Source organism: Artemia sp. Qi Xiang Cuo, chromosome 3, assembly GCF_049724085.1.
Source record: "Artemia sp. Qi Xiang Cuo chromosome 3, ASM4972408v1, whole genome shotgun sequence".
In the NCBI taxonomy this organism is placed as follows: Eukaryota; Metazoa; Arthropoda; class Branchiopoda; order Anostraca; family Artemiidae; genus Artemia; species Artemia sp. Qi Xiang Cuo.
Genome location: NC_142796.1, coordinates 34,886,203 through 34,906,140, shown reverse-complemented (window position 1 = coordinate 34,906,140; position 19,938 = coordinate 34,886,203). Strand labels below are relative to the sequence as shown.

Below are 19,938 nucleotides of genomic sequence, written 5' to 3'. Positions count from 1 at the left end.
TCACCGTACATGAATAATTAAAACGAAATTTGCATATTAATTTTACTCTTTTTTTTGGCTAAATGGATTTCTCGAAAGTTGTTTAATTTTATTTACGAACGTTTTTATTAGTAATAAATATACGTAACTTACGAATTAACTTACGTAACGAACTTTTATATTCATATATTTTTAATACGTATATTAGGGGGTTCGCCTCCCTAGTCAATAACTCGCTCTTTACGCTAAAGTTCAAATTTTTTTCCAATTCTTTAAAAATGACCACTTAATCACAAAGGCCGTTAATTAGAATAAAAAGCTCTAATGAAAGTACTAAAAAAAACTTTAGCGTAAAAAGCAAGGTATTGACTAGGGGGCGATCCCAGTCATATACGTAATAATTTCTGTTGGTTTTAAATTTTGATCTTGCTCCTTACTTTCAGTAAGAAAACTTGTTGTTTTTTTTTAAATTCAATTTCTGATGTTTTTTTTTAATAATGCTGTGAAATCAGGCAATGTCCCTTCCCCTCTGAAAACTTCCTCCGTGGAAAGATCCTCCCACATAAACCCCCCCCCCCACCACCACTAACAGAAAAAATTTCCCCAGAAAACGCCTATATACTTCCAAATGACCAAAACTAGGCTATATGTAAACATTGGGTAAAGTTCATAACTTTCAGCCCTCCCCCCGGAGACTTTGGGGGATTAAGTCATCCTAAAAGACATAGTTATTATGTTTTCGACCATGTTGAACAAAATGGAAATTTCAAGATTTTGATCGGGTGACTTTGGGAAAAAATGAGCGTGGGAGGGGGCCTAGTTGCCCTCCATTTTTTTGTCACTTAAAATGGGCACTTGAAGTTTTGATTTCCGTTCGAATGAACACTCCCGCGATATTCTAGGAACACTGGGTCGATACGATCACCCCTGGGAAAAAAATTAAATAAACACGCATCCGTGATCTTTCTTCTGGCAAAAAATACAAAATCCCACATTTTTGTAGATAGGAGATTGAAACCTCTACAGTGGGGTTCTCTGATATGCTGCATCTGATGGTGTGATTTTCATTAAGATTCTATAATTTTAAGGGGGTGTTCCCCCTTTTTTTGAAAATCAGTGAAATTTTCTCACGCAAGTAACTTTTGATTGGTAGGACTAAACTTAATGAAACTTGTATATTTGACATCAGCATAAAAATTCTATTCTTTTCATATGTCTATTGGTATGACAATTCCGTTTTTTAGAGTTTCGGTTACTATTGAGCCGGGTCGCTCCTTACTTACAGTTTGTTACCACGAACTGTTTGATTTGGACATTCACAGTATTATAAATTTTATGTTTATATATATATATAGCCTATATATATATATATATATATATATATATATATATATATATATATATATATATATATATATATATATATATATATGAGCACTGATTCCTCTCTACAAAATTCAGTGATCGTCCTATGATTTATACTATGTATGTCTATGGTCAAAATGTATTCTTTGAATTATATTATTGTCAGGGACAAAAATTTTACGATGAGGATGCCTCCTTATTCAATGAGAGTCAATAATACCGAAGGGGACCTTTTCACATTGCGTGCTTTCAAAATCCCTAAAAAATCTATTTAAGAAGGGGTACTTGATAATATTGATTTTTCCAGGAGAACAATACTGAGAGAACGGTTTTGTTTCTGACATCTTGTTTTCTTGATTTTTCCAATATTGAATTCTTTTCTTTCCGGATTAGAATTTTTCTTATTGTCTCTTCTTTCATTAGAGCATTAATTTCCTCTTTTCTATGGAAAAGAAAAAGAGGGAAGGTACGGTATTATTCTTTTGTTATGAATAAAAGATCGTCTAAAAATTGACTTGGCATTGGAAAAATGTTGATTAATAGACAAAACATTCGTATTGGGATTCTAGAAAATAAAGCAATCTCAATAATTCCTACCACCTATCAAAACCATGAATAATTTAATAACCATTAAAATATTTAAAATATAAACACATTTTATTCTATTATTGTGCGGTAAAAGTAAAAAACCATGTGAACCACATATATTTATGAATGATAATTTGAATATTTTTGATTTGAACACTGAGGCCAGAGTCGTTAAAAGGTGGCGAAAAAAAAGATAAAAAAATTTGTATTGCTTTATTACGTAAAAAATATCTTTAGTATAAAACAGACTCATTCATAGAGCCTACGTAAGAATCCTAAAACATTAGGTAAACCAACACATAAGTGGTAAATATTAACGCCATGCTAATGTTTGTATATAAAAAAAACTGATGAAAAACAATACAACAACTAGCCTTTAAGAGGAGCCTTCTTTATTATGTAACGTACCCTAATTCGTCAAGAGATTAGTTGTTTTACTAATCCCCTGGTAAAATTAGTAATCCCTTACTAAGCCCCTGGTAAAAATAAATACAACGTGAACATTCATCAGGTCAAATTCTTTAAAAAACCGCCCCCTTTTCAGTACCCCTAGGGATAGGCGTCTGAAATACTGATAAAGTGTTTTTTCGATTGATACATGTCTTATAGGAAATAAAAGACTTATTTCAGCGATTAACTTGAACATAGGCATTTCCCCAAATGTCCCACCTCAAGCCGAAAAAAGCAGGATGCGGGATTGGCCTGTTTGAAACCGAAATTTCTCCTTCCCCATAATAATTGGCTTTTTGTGCGGAAGAACCAAGATATTAGGTCGCCAATTAAAAAAAAATCACCATTTTAATTTCTGATGACCAAGTTTCCTTGCGGTCAAGTTTGTTAAGCTACTTTAATTTTACAAAACATAAATTCTAGTAACGTTTTTCAGTATTAGTCTATATATGGGTACTTTCAAAGACCCCATTGCCATTCCATGACGTGCATATAACTAAATAAGCGTTCAAATACGGATAAATTTATATGCTGATGACGGCAGCTGGGTATGTGATCGAAATATCCAGAATTTTACCATTGTTTTTCATTGTCTAATAAAAGGATTTATCCCTATTTGAACTGTTATTTGTAGTCTAAATGTCAACCAAGGTATTACTGTGGCTTTTTTCATTGAGCTAAAAACGGGTTGGTAACCTTGCCAACACAGCTTGAGCGAAGAATTTACCAAAATTTAGTAGCTGACATACCTTTTTGACAGTCGCCACTGAAGTTAAGCGCAAGGATAAGTGCTGCCGATCCTTATTCTAAATTTTTTTTTAACTGAAAGTAAAGAGCGACATTAAACATGAAAACGAACAGAAATCATTCCGTATATGAAAGGGGTTGTCCCCTCCTCAATGCCTCGCTCTTTACACTAAGACTTTTAGGGGGCTTTTGGGGAGTGTTTCCCCTTTTTTCGAAAATAAGGCAAACTTTCTCAGACTCGTAACTTTTAATGGGAAGAACTAAACGTTGATAAAGTCATATATCTAAAATCAGAACAAAAATCCCATTCTTTTGATGTATCTACTGGTATCAAAATTCCGTTTTTTAGAGTTTCGGTTACTATTGAGCCGGGTCGCTCCTTACTTACAGATCGTTACCACGAACTGTTTGATATTGAGGGTCTTGTTTTCTGTTGTATGGACACACAACCTAATGTGCCGCTTACCAAGGTTAGCGGCACATTAGCCGAAAGACTCAAGAAAAATGTCTGAAATAAAAAATGCGCTGTTTGGATGAACATCAGTTAGGCTATACATTTTAAGTGGTTGAATCCAAGTTTGGCATAGAAGAAATCCAGATAAACATGTTCGGGTTCAGGGAAAAAAATACTCTTTTTGGTAGATGTGTACAAACACGATGTATCTAAAGTTCTTTGTTTTTTTAATTCAGTATGTCTGAATTAAAACACACAAAATTCCATGATATTAGCTAAATTCAATTTATTACTTTTCAATCGCTAGATTCTTTTAAGTCCGTAAAATAATTTGGTTGTATTTTAGTAAAACGCAGTTCCATTAATTCTATCAATTCTAGTCTCCTGTCCTGCTAGGGTAGATTAAAAAGTAATTTTCGCTACCAAGTTTCCAACCAATTATAATGCCATAACAATTACAACTAATTTTGGGTAATAAATTGCACAAACTTCTCCACACATTTAAATCCGTTGTTTACTACTAATACTACTAACAACTCGCCTCAGTATCAAGCCACCTGAGGCCAACACAGCTACCCAAGCTACGCACGGAATCCGTTGTTTGCGAGTATAACATTTATAATAAATACTCGTCAATATAATTCTCAGCTAATTATTTCCCCCTCTAAGCTGACAATGGGTGAATTTACCCTATTAAACAAACATACTAAGCCCTGCTAATGAGACATCCTGGGGAGATTTACTGTCTCATCCCTTTTTTTGGAACAAAGTCTCTCTGAAGAATTGGCTTAAAGTATCAACTTACGCATACAGAAAGCCCCTCGATATAGTGACACGTACGATTTAGCAGCCAAATGCAGCCCCCTGCAGAGAGATTCCAGCAGCCATTAAGAAATAAAGGACTGCATAAATCTTTCCAGCCACAAACAAGGAATATAACCAGCAATTGCTTATCAAAATGTCTTATCATGTAAATCTGTTAGATTGTTAAGTTTAGTAGGAAACAGTCTGGACAGGGATTTACGAGGCATTATAGGAAGAGCTATAGACTGTCTACGAAGCCTGTCACAAAAGCCTTTCAAAATTACAAATATACAGTTTCAAAAAATTGTGATTTTCTATTTTTTAATGCGAAATCTTTTTTTGTAGTGTCTTAGGAGGGTGTCTCGTAAGTATTTTGAAATTGACCTTAGATGAGATCAGTGATACTAGTGGATTAGATTTCATTACTACACCCATTTCATCATTATCCCTAATCATTGCCAACATTTAGAGCAAATTTTTACTGTTTCTGGCAAATAACAAGGTCATAACTCATATTTGTTAAAAGAAACTAGTTTTCAAAAATTTTCTAAATTCAGTTTTTCATATTTGTTTTCTAAATTTTCTGCCTAAAATTTTTTTTTAAATTAACTAAATACAAAAATCGTAAAATCATCGTACAATATGATGGCGAGGAAAAGGGAGAATAATAGAAGTTATTAGGCAAAGTGGGACGGCATATGTTCTATATCAAATACACCGTTTAAAATAGTAAATATGTTAACAGTTGAGTGACCCAAGAGAAATTTAGAAAATGTAAGGATTGTAGTTAAGATTTTCCCTACAATAAAATTAAATAAAACTACTTACAGTGTTTACATCATACTACATATTATAAACACTATATTTGTAAAACTGTTAAAAACATTAAATTGTATTTAATATATTTGTATAAAGAATTTTTTTCTAAAACTTTGTGTTCCGAAAGAGACATTTTTATTTTACATAAAATAACTTGCGTGTTTTTTTTCTTCGAAAATTTGGTCGCCCTTCTGAGAATGCTACCCAAAGCCGTATCCAGGGGGTACCGGATATGAGCCCCCTCCCCCGAAATTTTTTTCGACTCGTGAAAACGTAACAAAAATGCATATTAACAAATTGTGGATACGTTTTTAAGGGTTTATTGTACCTCCCCTCCCCGAACAAAAATCCTGGATACTCCCTTGATGCTACCGCTCCAAAGAACAGCAAGGACTAGTATTACACATCTTAGAAAGGATTTCATGGAGTCGATGACAAAGAACAAAGCTTGCCGTAGCGAGTTAAGGCCGTGAGATTTTAGTACGGAAATATCCCCCTGTTAAGTGCACTTGGTGCAAAGTTAGAGGAGCGTAAAACAAGACTTTTTAAAGAGAGATCTATTCACATAGAATACGAAACTAAATAGTGTTATTACAGTTTAAAACTTTATGTTTTCAATTATGGCTTCAAATTACTGCCTAAGGTTAGGTACCTTTGGTGTCAACGCGCATTAAAATGTGCTTATTGATATTTGTTTTCTCTGCAAGCCATGCGATTTTGCAATAAGACTGCAGTTGCAACTGACAACGAAAGGACCAAGATACTTCTATCATTGGGTCTATGAATTTGAGATCCATACACTCATCTGGCCAAAACTAAGATATTACTTTGAGTTTATCTTAAAGAATTATTAAACCCTGCTAAAGAATAAAAACTGTCCTTGTTTCGAATGTTTCTGAAACCTTTTTCTGCATATTTTTAATCTAAAAGAAGATGCATGCCAAAAACCTGTCCTCTTATGGTGAACCATTAAAACCGCAGGATTGCTGAAAAATAACGAACTGACAACTTGTAAAGGAGCAGAAACCTAGAGGACGATGTATCTTTTATTGCCATTATTTCCTTCACTAGGTATACCTAGTGACAAGGCCGTATCCAGGGAGGGTTTGAACCCCCCAACCCGAAATGTTTGTCTGATTCGTAAAAACGTAACAAAATGGATATAAACATATTTCTTATGCGTTTTTGAGTTGTTTTTTTTTTTGCGTAAGCCCCCCCCCCCGAAAAAAATCTGTGTGAAACACCCCCCCCCCAAAAACAAAATCCTGAATACGGCCCTGCCTAGTGAAAATGGATTTGTCAAGCATTTGAACAAACATAGCGAAGGACCGAGGCAATATTCAGGAGGGGCTCAGGGTTTGCCCCCCCCCCAAAAAATGTCCGGCTCATAAAAACGTAATAAAAATACATGTAAACAAATTTGATAGGTTTCCCAAAGATTGGAAGCTATTTTAATAAGAGCCTAAGCAGCGGAGTCAACTGGAGGGGGGCATGTGCCCTCTAGATTTTAAAAAATTCTGTTTAAGGTATTTTTATTGAAAAATGCCTATTTCTTCGTACAGTACGGGCTACTACGCTAATGTTTTACTTTTCTTTAACTTTTTAGATATAAATTATACTTCAAAATTAGTTTTTATTAGAATTAACTATATTTAGTGCATATCGAATGATTCGAAATAACTGTAACTAATTTTAGAAGCACAGTCTTAACTTGTGAAGATATTGTATATTGCTTTCTTGAATAATAATAGGCCTACTACGTTTCACAATTTAGCAAGAACATGAAGAAATATAGCTGGTGATATAATGTATAATAGAAGAGAAGAAGGGGAAACAAGATAGAGTATATGGTAGGTCATTAGGTAGATATATATGCCAATTCAGCTACATAATGTAACTAGCACCACGTAGAGAAGGTACGGCAATTACCCAGGCATTAAAGAGTACATAAATCTCTGCCATTACAAATGCGGAGTTTGAGCAGTAATTGCTTTTAAAATGTTCTTTCATTCAACTCTGTTGTAAAGATAGATAAATCTTTAAAAAAAACATAATTTATAGCACGAGACATTTACATTATAAGTTTTAATACCTTAGTCACTTACAAATGTGACAGCGATAACAAGAATCAAAGAGGCTCCACAGAACAATTGCAAAATACCCCCCCCCCCCCAATTTTAATTACATCTAGAAAAAACGTGCTTTATAACAATAGACTACTCCACAATTAAGTACTAAGTTTCTAAAGACAAGGGAACTTCCAGGGGGCAGGAGAATCATAAGGGGCCTTGACCCCCTCCCCAGGAAATCCCCCGCCCCAACAAAAGTTATGGATGCACCTCTGTCTACAACATTTCTGAGAATGCTAAAATAAAATTTGGAGAAGATTCCCTCGACACTATCTAAAGCCTGCCACCAAAGCTCTACTACATCACGTATTTTATTTTTTATTTTTTTTCCCTTTACACAAATGGTTATTCCTTACCATGTTTAACCTCAGGTCAAAACAAAAATATTGATGGGAAAAAATCGGCCTAATTAGTACTGATTCAGATTCATTTCCATTCAACCAATATTTGATTAGTATGAATCATTTGTTACCATTAATTTTTGACTTTTCAGAACTAGTATTGATCAGTGGCGGTGCCAAAAACAAAAAAGTGCAATAATTTTCATTAGGGATATAACTTAGATAATGGGATTTTAACAAGGCGGGAGAATTTTCGAAATGAGTAGCCTACAATGTTTTATAACTATCATCGATCCAGCATATCAATTATATCAGTGGCTAATTACGGTGCAGAAGCAGGGGTCCAAACAAGGCCATATCCAGGGGGAGGGGGTAAGGAGTTTGACCCCCCCCAATATTTGTCTGACTCAAAAAAGTAACACAAATGGACATAAACAATTTTGGTATGCGTTTTTTGAGTTTTTTTTTGTGTAAACCCCCTCCTCCCCCCCCCCAAAAAAAAAGGGTGAGTAAAACCCCCTCCGAAAAAAATCCTGGGTACGGCCTTGGTCCTAAAGAAAGAAAATATTATATAAGACCTGCATTAAAAGGCCAAAGATGTGAAAGAAAAGAAAAAAAAAAGTAAAATTAGTTTGAGGCTAAAATGAAAAAATACAAGAGACCACAATAACTAATTATTAATATCCTTATTATATATTAAATATATAAACTAAAAAACGACTTTAGAATAGATGTATTTACCTTTATTAATCAGGCATAAAGTTAATGTAAAATGAATAAAGTTGAAATTAAAGCTTTTAGCAACGGAAAGCATCAAATCGATTACATTAATTATTTAACAGCATTTTCGACCTGCTAGAAATTATTTATTTCTTTTCTAGCGCGTTAAGACACTTGAAAGAACCTTTGCTTGTCAGACAATTGAAAACCAACTGCATCCCTTGCGCTTCAAAAGTCCATCAGAATAATCGAAGCCAGGACTGAGGTTAGCGATTCAAATGTAGACGTATCAATGTACTTATTACCATACCATGATTACAGCAATTATTATACGGCAGTTAACGGTATTGCTTACTATTTTTCATGTACCCTATTTTGATTTGACTATTGATTGGTCCTCCAATTCCAAATTATCTCTATCAGCCCCTGAATATCTTGATTTTAGCTCTGCCAAAGAACAAGACGCTCACCTCCGAACCCTAGATGCACAGTCCTGGTATGCATTTTCAAACAATGTATTCTGCACTGCAGTTAAAAAGAGTACTACCATCATTCAAGGCCGTATTCGGGGGGAAGAGGGTTGACCCCCCCCCCTCCCCTGTTGGTCCAACTCGTACAAACGTAACAAAAATGTATATAAACCAATTTTTTATGTGTTTTTTTTACCACTCCCCAGAAAAAAACTTTTGTGCCCCCCCCCCGAAAAATCCTGGATATGGCCCTACCATCAGTAATAGGTTTTAAATAATTTGCTTTACACTTTTAGATGAAACTGTACAAATTCCAGTTTGAGGCATGACGTAAAATTTTCCGAAAAAAAAAGAATAACAGGTCAATCATATGGGTATTATCTTCGCTGAGACCCGGTTGTAAAAAAAAAATACTTACAAGCAACAGTAAGAGTAGCGTTCTTTGATCTTACAACACCGAAAGAGTTCCGAGCCACACACCAGTAAGTACCACCATCAGAATCACGTCTTCCACCAATAACACGCAAGAAGAACAGAGCACCTCCAGGAAGAGCAACACGATGGCTGGAAGTGTATTGATATATAATGAATAAATGCATAATACACTCAAACAATTAAGTTTAATTAAACACTTAAGTTTAAGTGTTTAAACCACTTAAACACACTTACTTATAGTAAAAGTAAATAATAAGATATTCCAGAAAGGATTAACATTAAGTGAAACTAAGAGAGTAAAAGGTGTATTTTTAAACGAAAACCTTTTGAGATAAAAATAAAAATAACCCAATCAATGTCATGAATAAACGTCTCTAAATGGTTCACAGTAATATCTGATTATGCATTACCTTTTATGTTACTTTCAGCACCTAGAAATTTGATTCTCCAGGAAGGCTGAAACACTATATCTAAAATCCTATATCGTATCCAATAAACTACCGTGATGATTATTATTCTCAAATTCTTCGTTATTTCTATTTAACTTCTTCGGTACTGTTCTATTAATCGGGCAATTTTATATAGTGCTAGTGTGGTTAATGTTAATGAAATAAAATAAAATAGGATGAATATATAATAGTTTAGAAACAAATTTGGGCTATATATTTGCACATTAGGGGTGGGGTAGGGGGCAAAGCGTAACATATATTAAATACCAAACCTAACCTAGGTCCCCCACAAACCCCAAAAAACAACAATTTAAATACAGTTATTGCCTTTGTTTACATCCCAGAAGGCATTGTAAATCTGTATTCATAAGGCGTTTCCATCTATTTCCTGGCTGATATACATTGCCGTGTTTAAAAGGGTTCTGTGACTAGAAGAGTGCCATTTCTTATTTACACTTTATTGTACCCATGTATGGGTACAATTATATCCATCGACACAATGTTTTAAAGTGCAAACAACTGAACTTAATGTTATTTTCAAAGGTTCCCACAACTTGAGGAAGAGACAGAAAGACCAAAATCAAAACCGTTTACCTAATCTGGTCACCCGGTGCTGCTGAAACTACTTCCCCATCTTTATACCATGTTATTTCAGGCTCAGGTGTACCATCAGCAGAGCACTGTAGCGTTGCTGGGTCGTTCCTTGGCACTATCAGATCCACAGGATTTTCGGTGATTCTCGGTGGAGTGCCAATATCACCTGTAATTAAAAAGACGTATACCTTTTATATTTCAAGGTTTAAGAAAGTATGCCAGATATTTTCAAAAGGAAATGTGTAAGAACAGTTTAAAGTATTCGCCTAAGCTACTGAATGCCTGCCAACAATACGGTTCAATCCCACTCCCTAGGTTTATGAGGAAAAAAGGTTGAGAAGTTTAGGTTTTACTTTAAATCTATTTACGTTGAGTGATTTTCAAAAAAAAATATGAGAAATGCTATTTTATTTTTAACACAAAAATATAAAAGCGACAAGAAGCTATGTTGTGTCAGTTGTTGATTTCCTTTATTAATGTATTTATCTAATTCTAAGTATATCTAAACTATTGTTGCAACATATTCTGGGGTGTTTCAAGCTCTTCGTGTCTATTTTGTAAAAAAAAAATTAATTTAGTAGAAAGGGCGAGGTTCAAACTCTGGAGTCCTCATGGTGCGTCCTTGTCTCCGGTCAGTTGCTGAGGGGCCAATATTTAGAGCAGTGGCGAAATTTCGCTAAACTCCTGGGGAGAGGGGCAAGGCTGGAGCCAATTTTCAGTCAAGTGAAAATTACCAAGTGAAAAATGAGCCACATAGTATGATAAAGGCAAAGGTATACTAACGAAAACTGATCTGTCTCTGTTGATGCTTGAATTATACAGGCTTGTTTTAGTTTTGACAAAAATTTTTAAGACGCTAAATTGGGTAGGCAAACTATGGTCTGGGGGCAGTTACCCCTGCCCAATCGCAAATTACGTCCATGATTTAGAGGGGCCTGCTGAGAGTGTAAAAAGGAACGAATATTCTCCTACTAATACGATTATTGATAACTAATAGTAGCTAGTAAACCCTGTTGATGGCCGTTTTCTCAAGTGTCTTGGCTTATTCAAATACCAATAAAAAAATTGGAATATGTTCGTCTTCAAAGCCGTTCAATAACCAGTGTTACACCAACTAATATTTATAGGTATATACTATCCCATTTTGCGGGTCTCTCTAAAAAAGTCAAGTTCGGTTGATGCTAATGAAATAAAATAAAATAGGACGACTATATAATAGTTTAGAAATAAATTTGGGCTATATATTTTCCCATTAGGAGGGGGAGGTAGGTGGGGGGGTAAAGCATTGCATATATTAAATACGCAACCTAACCTAGGTACCTTTTCCTCCCTCTAAACTCCAAAAAACAACACTTTAAATATCTTAAAACCACGCTATACAATGTATTTCTCTACAGCAGTGTCTTGAATCATCTTGTAAAAACGGGTTTTTCAACGCATCTCTCCCGTTTGACAGTAGCATCTCTTGTTTGACTTCTATAGAGAGGCCCGCAAAATGGGATTGTACCTATTTATATATAAAAGCAATTTTGAATAAAATGGCAATATGTAAGTAGCTAATCTATGAAATGAAGGGACCTAAACCTGAAATACCCAAAAAAGGCCTTTCTTCTCGACATAAAAAAAAACAATACAAAAGTATACATTCAACCCAGTGGCATCGTTTGGAGGGGGCAGTTCTCCCCCTTCAAAAAATGGATAAAAAAAACTATTATATAGCCCATGCCCGTCGACTGGACGTGGACCCCTCTTGCCCCCACCCCCCAATAAATGCTGGAGGTACGCCGCTGTTTCAATCTAGCGTCTTTTGACAACGCAATAAACGAACGAACATTATGTAATAGATATTTGACATTAAACCTACCATGGATTTGGATTTAACCAACCCAGTAGCAAACAGAAATATACAGGAATAAATAGCGTCATAATCAATAACAGGAACACGGTAATAATTCTCTTTGTGGTAGAGCGAATGATTCGAAGATGGTTCATAAAAACCAATTGACTAGGCAATTGAATCGACAGTAACGACTTCAGAATATACACCATGAATAGGCCAAAATCGCAGTTTGAGCAGATGTCAACCTTTAAGGCCGTAAATTGGCTAAAAGTATATAAATATAGAAGGATAAGTTAAGACCCCCCTCTGATTCACCCCCGACAGTTGAATAGAATCGTAGCAGCTGCGGGGGTAGTCCCCTTCGTTCCGGCTCTGCCTCCCGATAAATGCTTCTTTTGTAATCGATGAAACTTCTCAACTTTCAATCAAACACCAAAACACGTATCAGGTTTAAAGTTTTATTCATGCTTTTCAGTGAATGGTAAATCTATTTTACATGCTTGCTCGGCTACCACTCATTGATTTTTTAAGGGAATAAAAGGGGTGAATAGGCTGTTAAGTCATAGATTTTTCAAAATTACTGGCATATGTTTTTAAATTATTTTTCGAGAGGGCTCCAAGTAGGATATATGCTGAAATTTGAAGTCAAAGGGAATACAATTGAGTTTTTTTTTTCGTCAAGCGCTTGAAAAATGTATTCTAACAGAATTTGCTGAATTCTGATCTGTAACTGCAACCATAATTTATCCACCCCATAGTTTTAAGGAATAATTTATCACATCTACTTTCAAATTTTTGTATTTTGTAGCATTTCAAAAATAAAATATCCAGGTTAAAAAACCATTCCATAGAATGGTTTTCTGTCATAATTTCAACATTTGATATGAATTTCTATAAACATTTTGCTTTAAATGTTGAAATCGAAACCATGTTGATTAATAAAACCTATTTACGATGAGAATTAAAATTTCTCGACTGAACAGTATATAAATCTTAATAATTTCAATAATTTGTTGGACTTTGTTGGAAACACGACTTCAAATTTCAACAAAATAAATGGATATTTTTTCGGACCGGTTTATATTCCAGCCAAAAATTTTATTGGACTACCAATTTTTTTCAGTGTAGTGCAACTTCTGATGCTATATTTAAAAGTAGAATCAGGTTTTTTATTCCTAGTACCCAAAGTCGTTTAATAATTTCTGATGTTTTTTTTTTAATTCTCGGCATTTCAAATAATTACCCCAGAAACTATTAGTGACATTTTAATTCTTAAGGCAAAAAAAACACTGAGTTTATCATTGTAATATAAACTTGATAGCTAGAACAAAAGAATGGTTCAAGTTTCGTGCATTGCACTGTTTTGACATGATGACAACACGTCCATAGCATAGCCTAAAAACCTTATCCAGTGCCCAGAAAAGTTTAAAAGTGTCTCTTGGCAATTCCAAATAAATCTCCTATTCTAGTAAGAGAGAAAAAGGTCATTAGCCTAACAGCATGGACTTGCAGACTGTGCAAACAATATATTATTATTTTAGGATCCATTCCCTTGATGGAGTCGTTGGATTCATTACAAAATAAATGCTCTTCTCTTAGTAATCCATCAGCAGATTTTCATATCAAACGAACCGCGAAAGCAGAGAAGCCTTTTAGTGTCCCATCAATGGCAGGCGAATAATATGTCCCTAGCAAAATTAAATTACAAGCGGATTAAAAACGTAGATCGGTTCTAAGATCCGGGTTATGCACTTGAATATCGTAAATACATAAGAAAACTGGGTACTGATGCGATAGATGGTCACTTCTAAAAGTCAAGTTTGGTTAATGCTAATGAAATAAAATAAAATAGGATGAATATAGCCTATAATAGTTTAGAAACAAATTTGGGCTATATATTTGCACATTAGGGGGGGGGGGTAAAGCATAGCATATAACCAAACCTAACCTAGGTACCTCCCCCCCAAAACCACAAAATACAACAGTTTAAATATCGTAAACACAATGAAAACTACTCTGCATTCTATTTCTTAATAGCGGTCTCTTTGAAAATAACCGGTCTCTGGCGGGTTTTGTCTGTCATTGCATGACTGGTTTCCTTGCATAGTATATAAAAGTGACCATCTAATGCACTAGTACCGAAAACTGTAGGTAGGAAAGCAGATCTGTAGAAAGGGGAGTGGAATCGGAAGAGTTTGTGCAAGAATCGGAAGAGGTTGGATGTACAAGAATTATAAGAAGCAGGGTCAGAGGTACAGAGGTGCAACATGGGTACAATCTTTCACAATAAGCCAGTCATTTCTATCCTCATTTTTATCTTCTTTATCAGCGAAACTGTCTACCAATTTATCTCTTAGGCATAATAATTGTTACTAAAGGAAACAATAATGAAAATAAAGGACGTTTCAGGACTAATCTAAGTGACAAAAGTACTGTTCAGATTTAATTATACATCCTTAAAGCCACTTGAGATTGATGTTTTTTGGAGAAATTGGTTTTATGAAATTATTTTTGTCCTGCATCAGAAGTTAGTGTGCCGAGTGATGCACTGGAAATTTCAAAAGTGGGGCTTCATTTAGAGGCGGTTTTAGGGGGGACAGAAGGGGCCCTTGCCTCGGGCGCAGAAATTTTAGAGTGGCAAAATTTCAAATAAACAATCTAATATTTATAATCATTTTTTAACTTCTCAAATTTGATTTTTTTAAACAAAGTGAAGGGCGCATTTGGCAGTAAGCATAAGCAAATTGAATCCCAAATTTTTCCTTTTTCCAATTTCTTTTCCATATAAAGTAAGAAAAAGTATGAGTTAAATAAATGACAAATTTTATTTATAAACGATTTAAAAAAAATAAAAGTTCTGTTGAAATTCGGCCTCAAAATTTTTGGGAGGCAGGGAGGGGCACTAATCAAGATTTTGTCCAGGTCAAAAGAAAGGCCCGGACCGTCCCTGGCTTTGTTTCGCAAACTTGAGTATTGCCAAAATATTATATTTTCAACGAGAAACAGCACTTGAGGTAAAACAACACTCTCCAAAGTATATTATTGAACGAACCAAACTAACGAATTATTAAGCTATTATTTTCCCGTTTAAACTGAAAATTTTAACTCGTGTTAATGAATCAAAACGAGATTTACCACATAGAAACTGTATGAAGTGAAACTGTATATATATATATATAGGCCTATATATATATATATATATATATATATATATATATATATATATATATATATATATATATATATATATATATATATATATATATATATATATATATATATATATATATATATAAAAAAATATATATATATATATATATATATATATATATATATATATATATATATATATATATATATATATATATATATATATATATATATATATATATATATATATATATATATATCAGGTATGTCCGCAGGGTCCTTCAGAACTTTGCCCTTTCCCCCATCTGACACAAAAAGCAAACTTCGAGATCTTTTGGACTACCCCAGGATTTTCAACTTTTTGATGATTTTTTTTTTTTGGGAAGCTTGAAGCCCAAAAATGGTGACAATCTCTCAAAAGAAATTCATGAAATACCTAACTTCAAGGTGTTTCTGGCTTTTGTATCAAAGAATGCTTTGATCTAATTCGAAACTAGAAAGGTATAAAATATTATGATTTGAAATTCCTTGGGAGGTCTTGCGAAATTCGAAACAGCTTGGGTGTGAAATTGTGGCCGCTCGTTAAGTTTCGACTCTCCACCCAAAATTTCCCTAACATCTTTACTATAAAATCTATTAAGCGTGATCTCAATTTATTTTCAGATTACCAAGGATAAGAATCTGTCGAATTTAATAGACTGAATTGACTAACGATCGTTAAATTTATCTAAATTGGATCTAGCTCATTGTATGTCGGTGATTCATCTTCACTTCAGGACGAATGTTTTTACACCAAAAAGGGACATCCTTATTTTTATTCTAATTTCGTGCCACTGTCTAAGATTCCTTTTTTTGCTCTGCAGGATGTTCGGCACTTAAGTATTATACAGAACACACTCGACAAATCTGCTCTGTAAGATCTGACAAAACCGGTTTGCCTCTGTATTCGGAGACAATTAGCTTAGGCTCAGTGGAAAAACTACGTTGTAGATATATTTTAATCAAATATTTAATATATAGAGTTGGTGTTTTGGTTAGGTTAGGTATTTAATATAATGTGTTCTGGGCGGCCTGCTTTCCATAATTCCCCATTGTAGTCGGTTACCCATAATTTTGTTAATAAAGTATTTCATCATATTTTGGTATATTGCATTAAGATTAACCTAACTTCACTTCTCGAGTGTGTAATATATAGGCTAGATAAGATTATAGATAAGATAATATATAGATAAGATAGATAAGATTTATTCTTCATTAAATACACATATGATGAAACATGTTATTATTCCCCCAAAGGCTTATTGGCCTGTAAAGAAGGGGGAAGACAAATGAGTTACTTACTCAGAGATGAAAAACAAAACAAAACTTAAAATGATCACTTACTCAAAGACAGAAGAGCAAAAGGAGAAGAAAAGAAAATATGGATAAAATGAAAACTATAGAAAAAATAGAATAGCAAACTAAATTAATTAAGTAGATTAATTGAATTCTGTATAATAAATAATGACTAGATATTCAAATTCATTAAAAAAAAGTTTAGGAGCAAACTTCTAAGAATTGCTTTTAGTATAAAAACGTTCCAAATGACAACTGTCAGCAGGAGACTTTTCTGGTCCATTGCAAATTTGCATTTACTATTTTGAAATTCAAATTAATTACTAACAAGTGGGCATGGATGACACCGAACCAAAATAACTGCAGATATCAAATGGTGCATTGTTCTTGCAAGTTTGCAACCTTTCCAATATTCTGATCGGTCCCCGTCTTGTTATGTGGATGTGAATATTAGAAACCAAAAGTAAAAATCCGCAAAATTTATTTTTATTTCCGCCGAACAGCAAGTCTCCGCAGAGAGTCCATGGACCTCATCTTAAATCAGTAGGTCCAAAGAAAGCTTAAGTGCCTTTATATATCGTATTGCAAAAGACCAAAATGAAGCAATTATGATGGCTTGGAAATTGGAAGAGAAGGAATTGAGACATACTACCTAAAATTTCTGTAGAAGGAACCTAAGATAAAAATCGACCCTAAAAAAAGCCAAAGAAGAAACACATAGAGAACTTGATCCACCTGGGGACATTACTTTTGCGATCTGCATCTGATAGAAGAGCCTACTGGCCATTTCATTGAAAAAAAAAAAAAATGAGGCAGTGGTGTAAATTCATTAAAATTTAGGAGAGGGGCTCAAAATGTATTTGTATTTTTGCTAAAATGTATTTTTGAAAATCTCGGGGGGGGGGGCGGAATGTACCGTTGTTATAATTTTTTAAATGAAAATAAAAAAAAAATAAAAAATTCAACCACAGGAAGGTATTTTCAAAATCTTGGTGGAGATATAGGTGGGACAAAGCCCCACATATTGAAAACAATGCAAAGAGGATAGGTTCCAATGCGTTCCGTGACAATATTTGAAGCTAAACAAGCAAAGCTGCAGAGAAAGTAACAAAGATTTCTAAGAGGCATTTTGTATTAAAGAAAATTTGAAAGGAAATAATTACCTTTTAATAGTATCAGGCTAAATGGGAAAGCAAATAACGAATTATATTACCGATTATTTTCATCATCAATTCTCACTGTTTTCATATTTAACACATTACTACATTTCGAACTTTAGACAATAACTAGTCAATCTATATTTATCTATTTTTCTATATTTATCTAGTAGGTAGTCTTACCTACCAGCAAGATTTCAGTTTTTTCTTCTTTTTTAGATTCCACAATACAACTATTCAAGAAAAAAAAATATTACCATTTTATGCAGGGACATGGCTCAAGTATTTTTATTGGGGGGGGGGCAAGAGGGCTCCATATCCGGATAGTGAAGGAGCATGGGCTGTCTCTAAATTATTGGGGGAAACTACCCCCCCCCCGCAAACCACGCCCGCCATTTTTTGTATCTGGAAAATTTCCATAGTGCCTTTAATGGTAGAGCACCTACGGCAAAAAAAAAACAATTTTCGACCTAGTGTCAAGAGACTGAACAACTATCAGCTATTCACTTTATCTTTTGACTTCTTTCGTGTGTAGCATATAATGCATAAGTACCGTTAATTTTTTGTCTCAATAAATGTTTAACTTTCTTAGCAATTTTGAAGTTACTGTGACGTAATAAATTAAAAACATATCTATTCATCTAATGATTCTTGTGTTTTTGTTGTTATTAACAACGTTTTAGTTCAGTATCAATACAGTTTTAATTACGGATATTTTTATTTCATTTTTGTTATTATTAAAATTTGCATCCGTATCCACTTAAAGGTAGGGCTTTGAGATGAGTTGATAAACCTTAAAAAGGTTGAATATTCATGAACATTTAATTCAAAATTCTCTGAATATTAAAACTAGTTCAATTAGGAAAAGCTTAAAAAAGAAGTCATTTTAGATCAACACTGAACAGATGTCATTACGATAGCTGTAAATTTCTATCTATATTTATGGGTAAAAAAAACCTTATCGACAACTGAATATCAATTTTCCTTTATTCTAACGAGTTTGAGGGCAGGCATAGCATCTTTCTTTCTGGTCCGACTACACTTCAAGAAAGCTTCAATTTGCGTCTAATTTTTAGCCAATTTTTTTTATTTTCAAGAATTGTTTCCAGGTTTTCTACGCAAATACTATTTTTAATCAGTGGCGCAATTTCATCAAAATCTTGGGGGGGGGATGGGCAAAGTTTGAGCCAAATTTGCCAAGTCAAGTGAAAACATTCGTGAAATTGAAAAACAAGCCATATAGTAGTCTACCATAAAGACAAAGGTATACTAAAGAAAAATGATCTGTTTATCTAGATATTTGAAATATGTAGGTTTATCTTAGTTTTAACAAGAATTCTGAAGATACTAAATTCCAGCTGGGGAAGGGGCTAACTGGGGCATGGAGAGCAGTCCCCCTGCCCCAGAGCAAATTAAGCCCCTGCTTTTATCACCATGTGTACTGACTATTTTTCACACCGTCGCTTCAAATTAAAATCTTGTTAGGATTTGATCATCAGACAAAAAAAGGCTTGAAACTCAAGTCAACCCAACTTTTTAAGAAACAAAGTACCAGTTATATTTAGTTTCATAATTAAGAACAGTCCGACAAATAATTAAGGTATTACTGGCAATTAGTGTACTGGGAAATTCCTTGATCAGGCATGAATCAAATAAGTGGGCACCTTGGTCGGAGATGTTGGGATTGTTATCTTTTTCAAACTAGTAGCACAATTTACACCTTTTTTAGGGGAGGAGTAAAAATGTTTTGCTTTTTGCAATATCTAGGCGGGGGCATGGGCGCCCATAAGGGGGGGGCAGCTGAATGATGCTGCCTGTTTTTTTGTTCTGAGATTCCTATTATGTAGCATTAAAGTGTCAATTAGACGAGGTTTGCCTCCCCCCTGGAATTCAGCTTATGGGCGCCCATGGGCGGGGGGAACTGTTGGTTTTTATTTTTGTTTAATGAAAATACAAAGAAAGGCATTTCCCAATAAAAAAAAACCTCCCAAAGAGGAATTTTTGAAAATGTAGGAGGAGAGAGGAATCTAGGGGACAGAGGACCCATCCAACTCCACCCCCAAATTGACGCCGCTGTTTAAAACCAATGAACAAGATTTTGACAAGACAGGT

At 34.2% G+C, this 19,938-nt stretch overlaps 1 protein-coding gene across 1 annotated transcript in view; it reads right to left on the bottom strand.

Moving 5' to 3' along the window:
• Positions 1–19,938, bottom strand: part of LOC148954037 (protein sax-3-like) — a 174,407-nt gene that overhangs the window by 117,314 nt on the left and 37,155 nt on the right. The window contains exons 3-4 of the mRNA XM_089085753.1: positions 10,345–10,510; positions 9,285–9,430 (exon numbers count right to left, since the gene is read on the bottom strand). Of these exons, the coding sequence (XP_088941879.1) occupies positions 9,285–9,430; positions 10,345–10,510 (312 nt within the window). The remainder of the gene's footprint in view (positions 1–9,284; positions 9,431–10,344; positions 10,511–19,938) is intronic.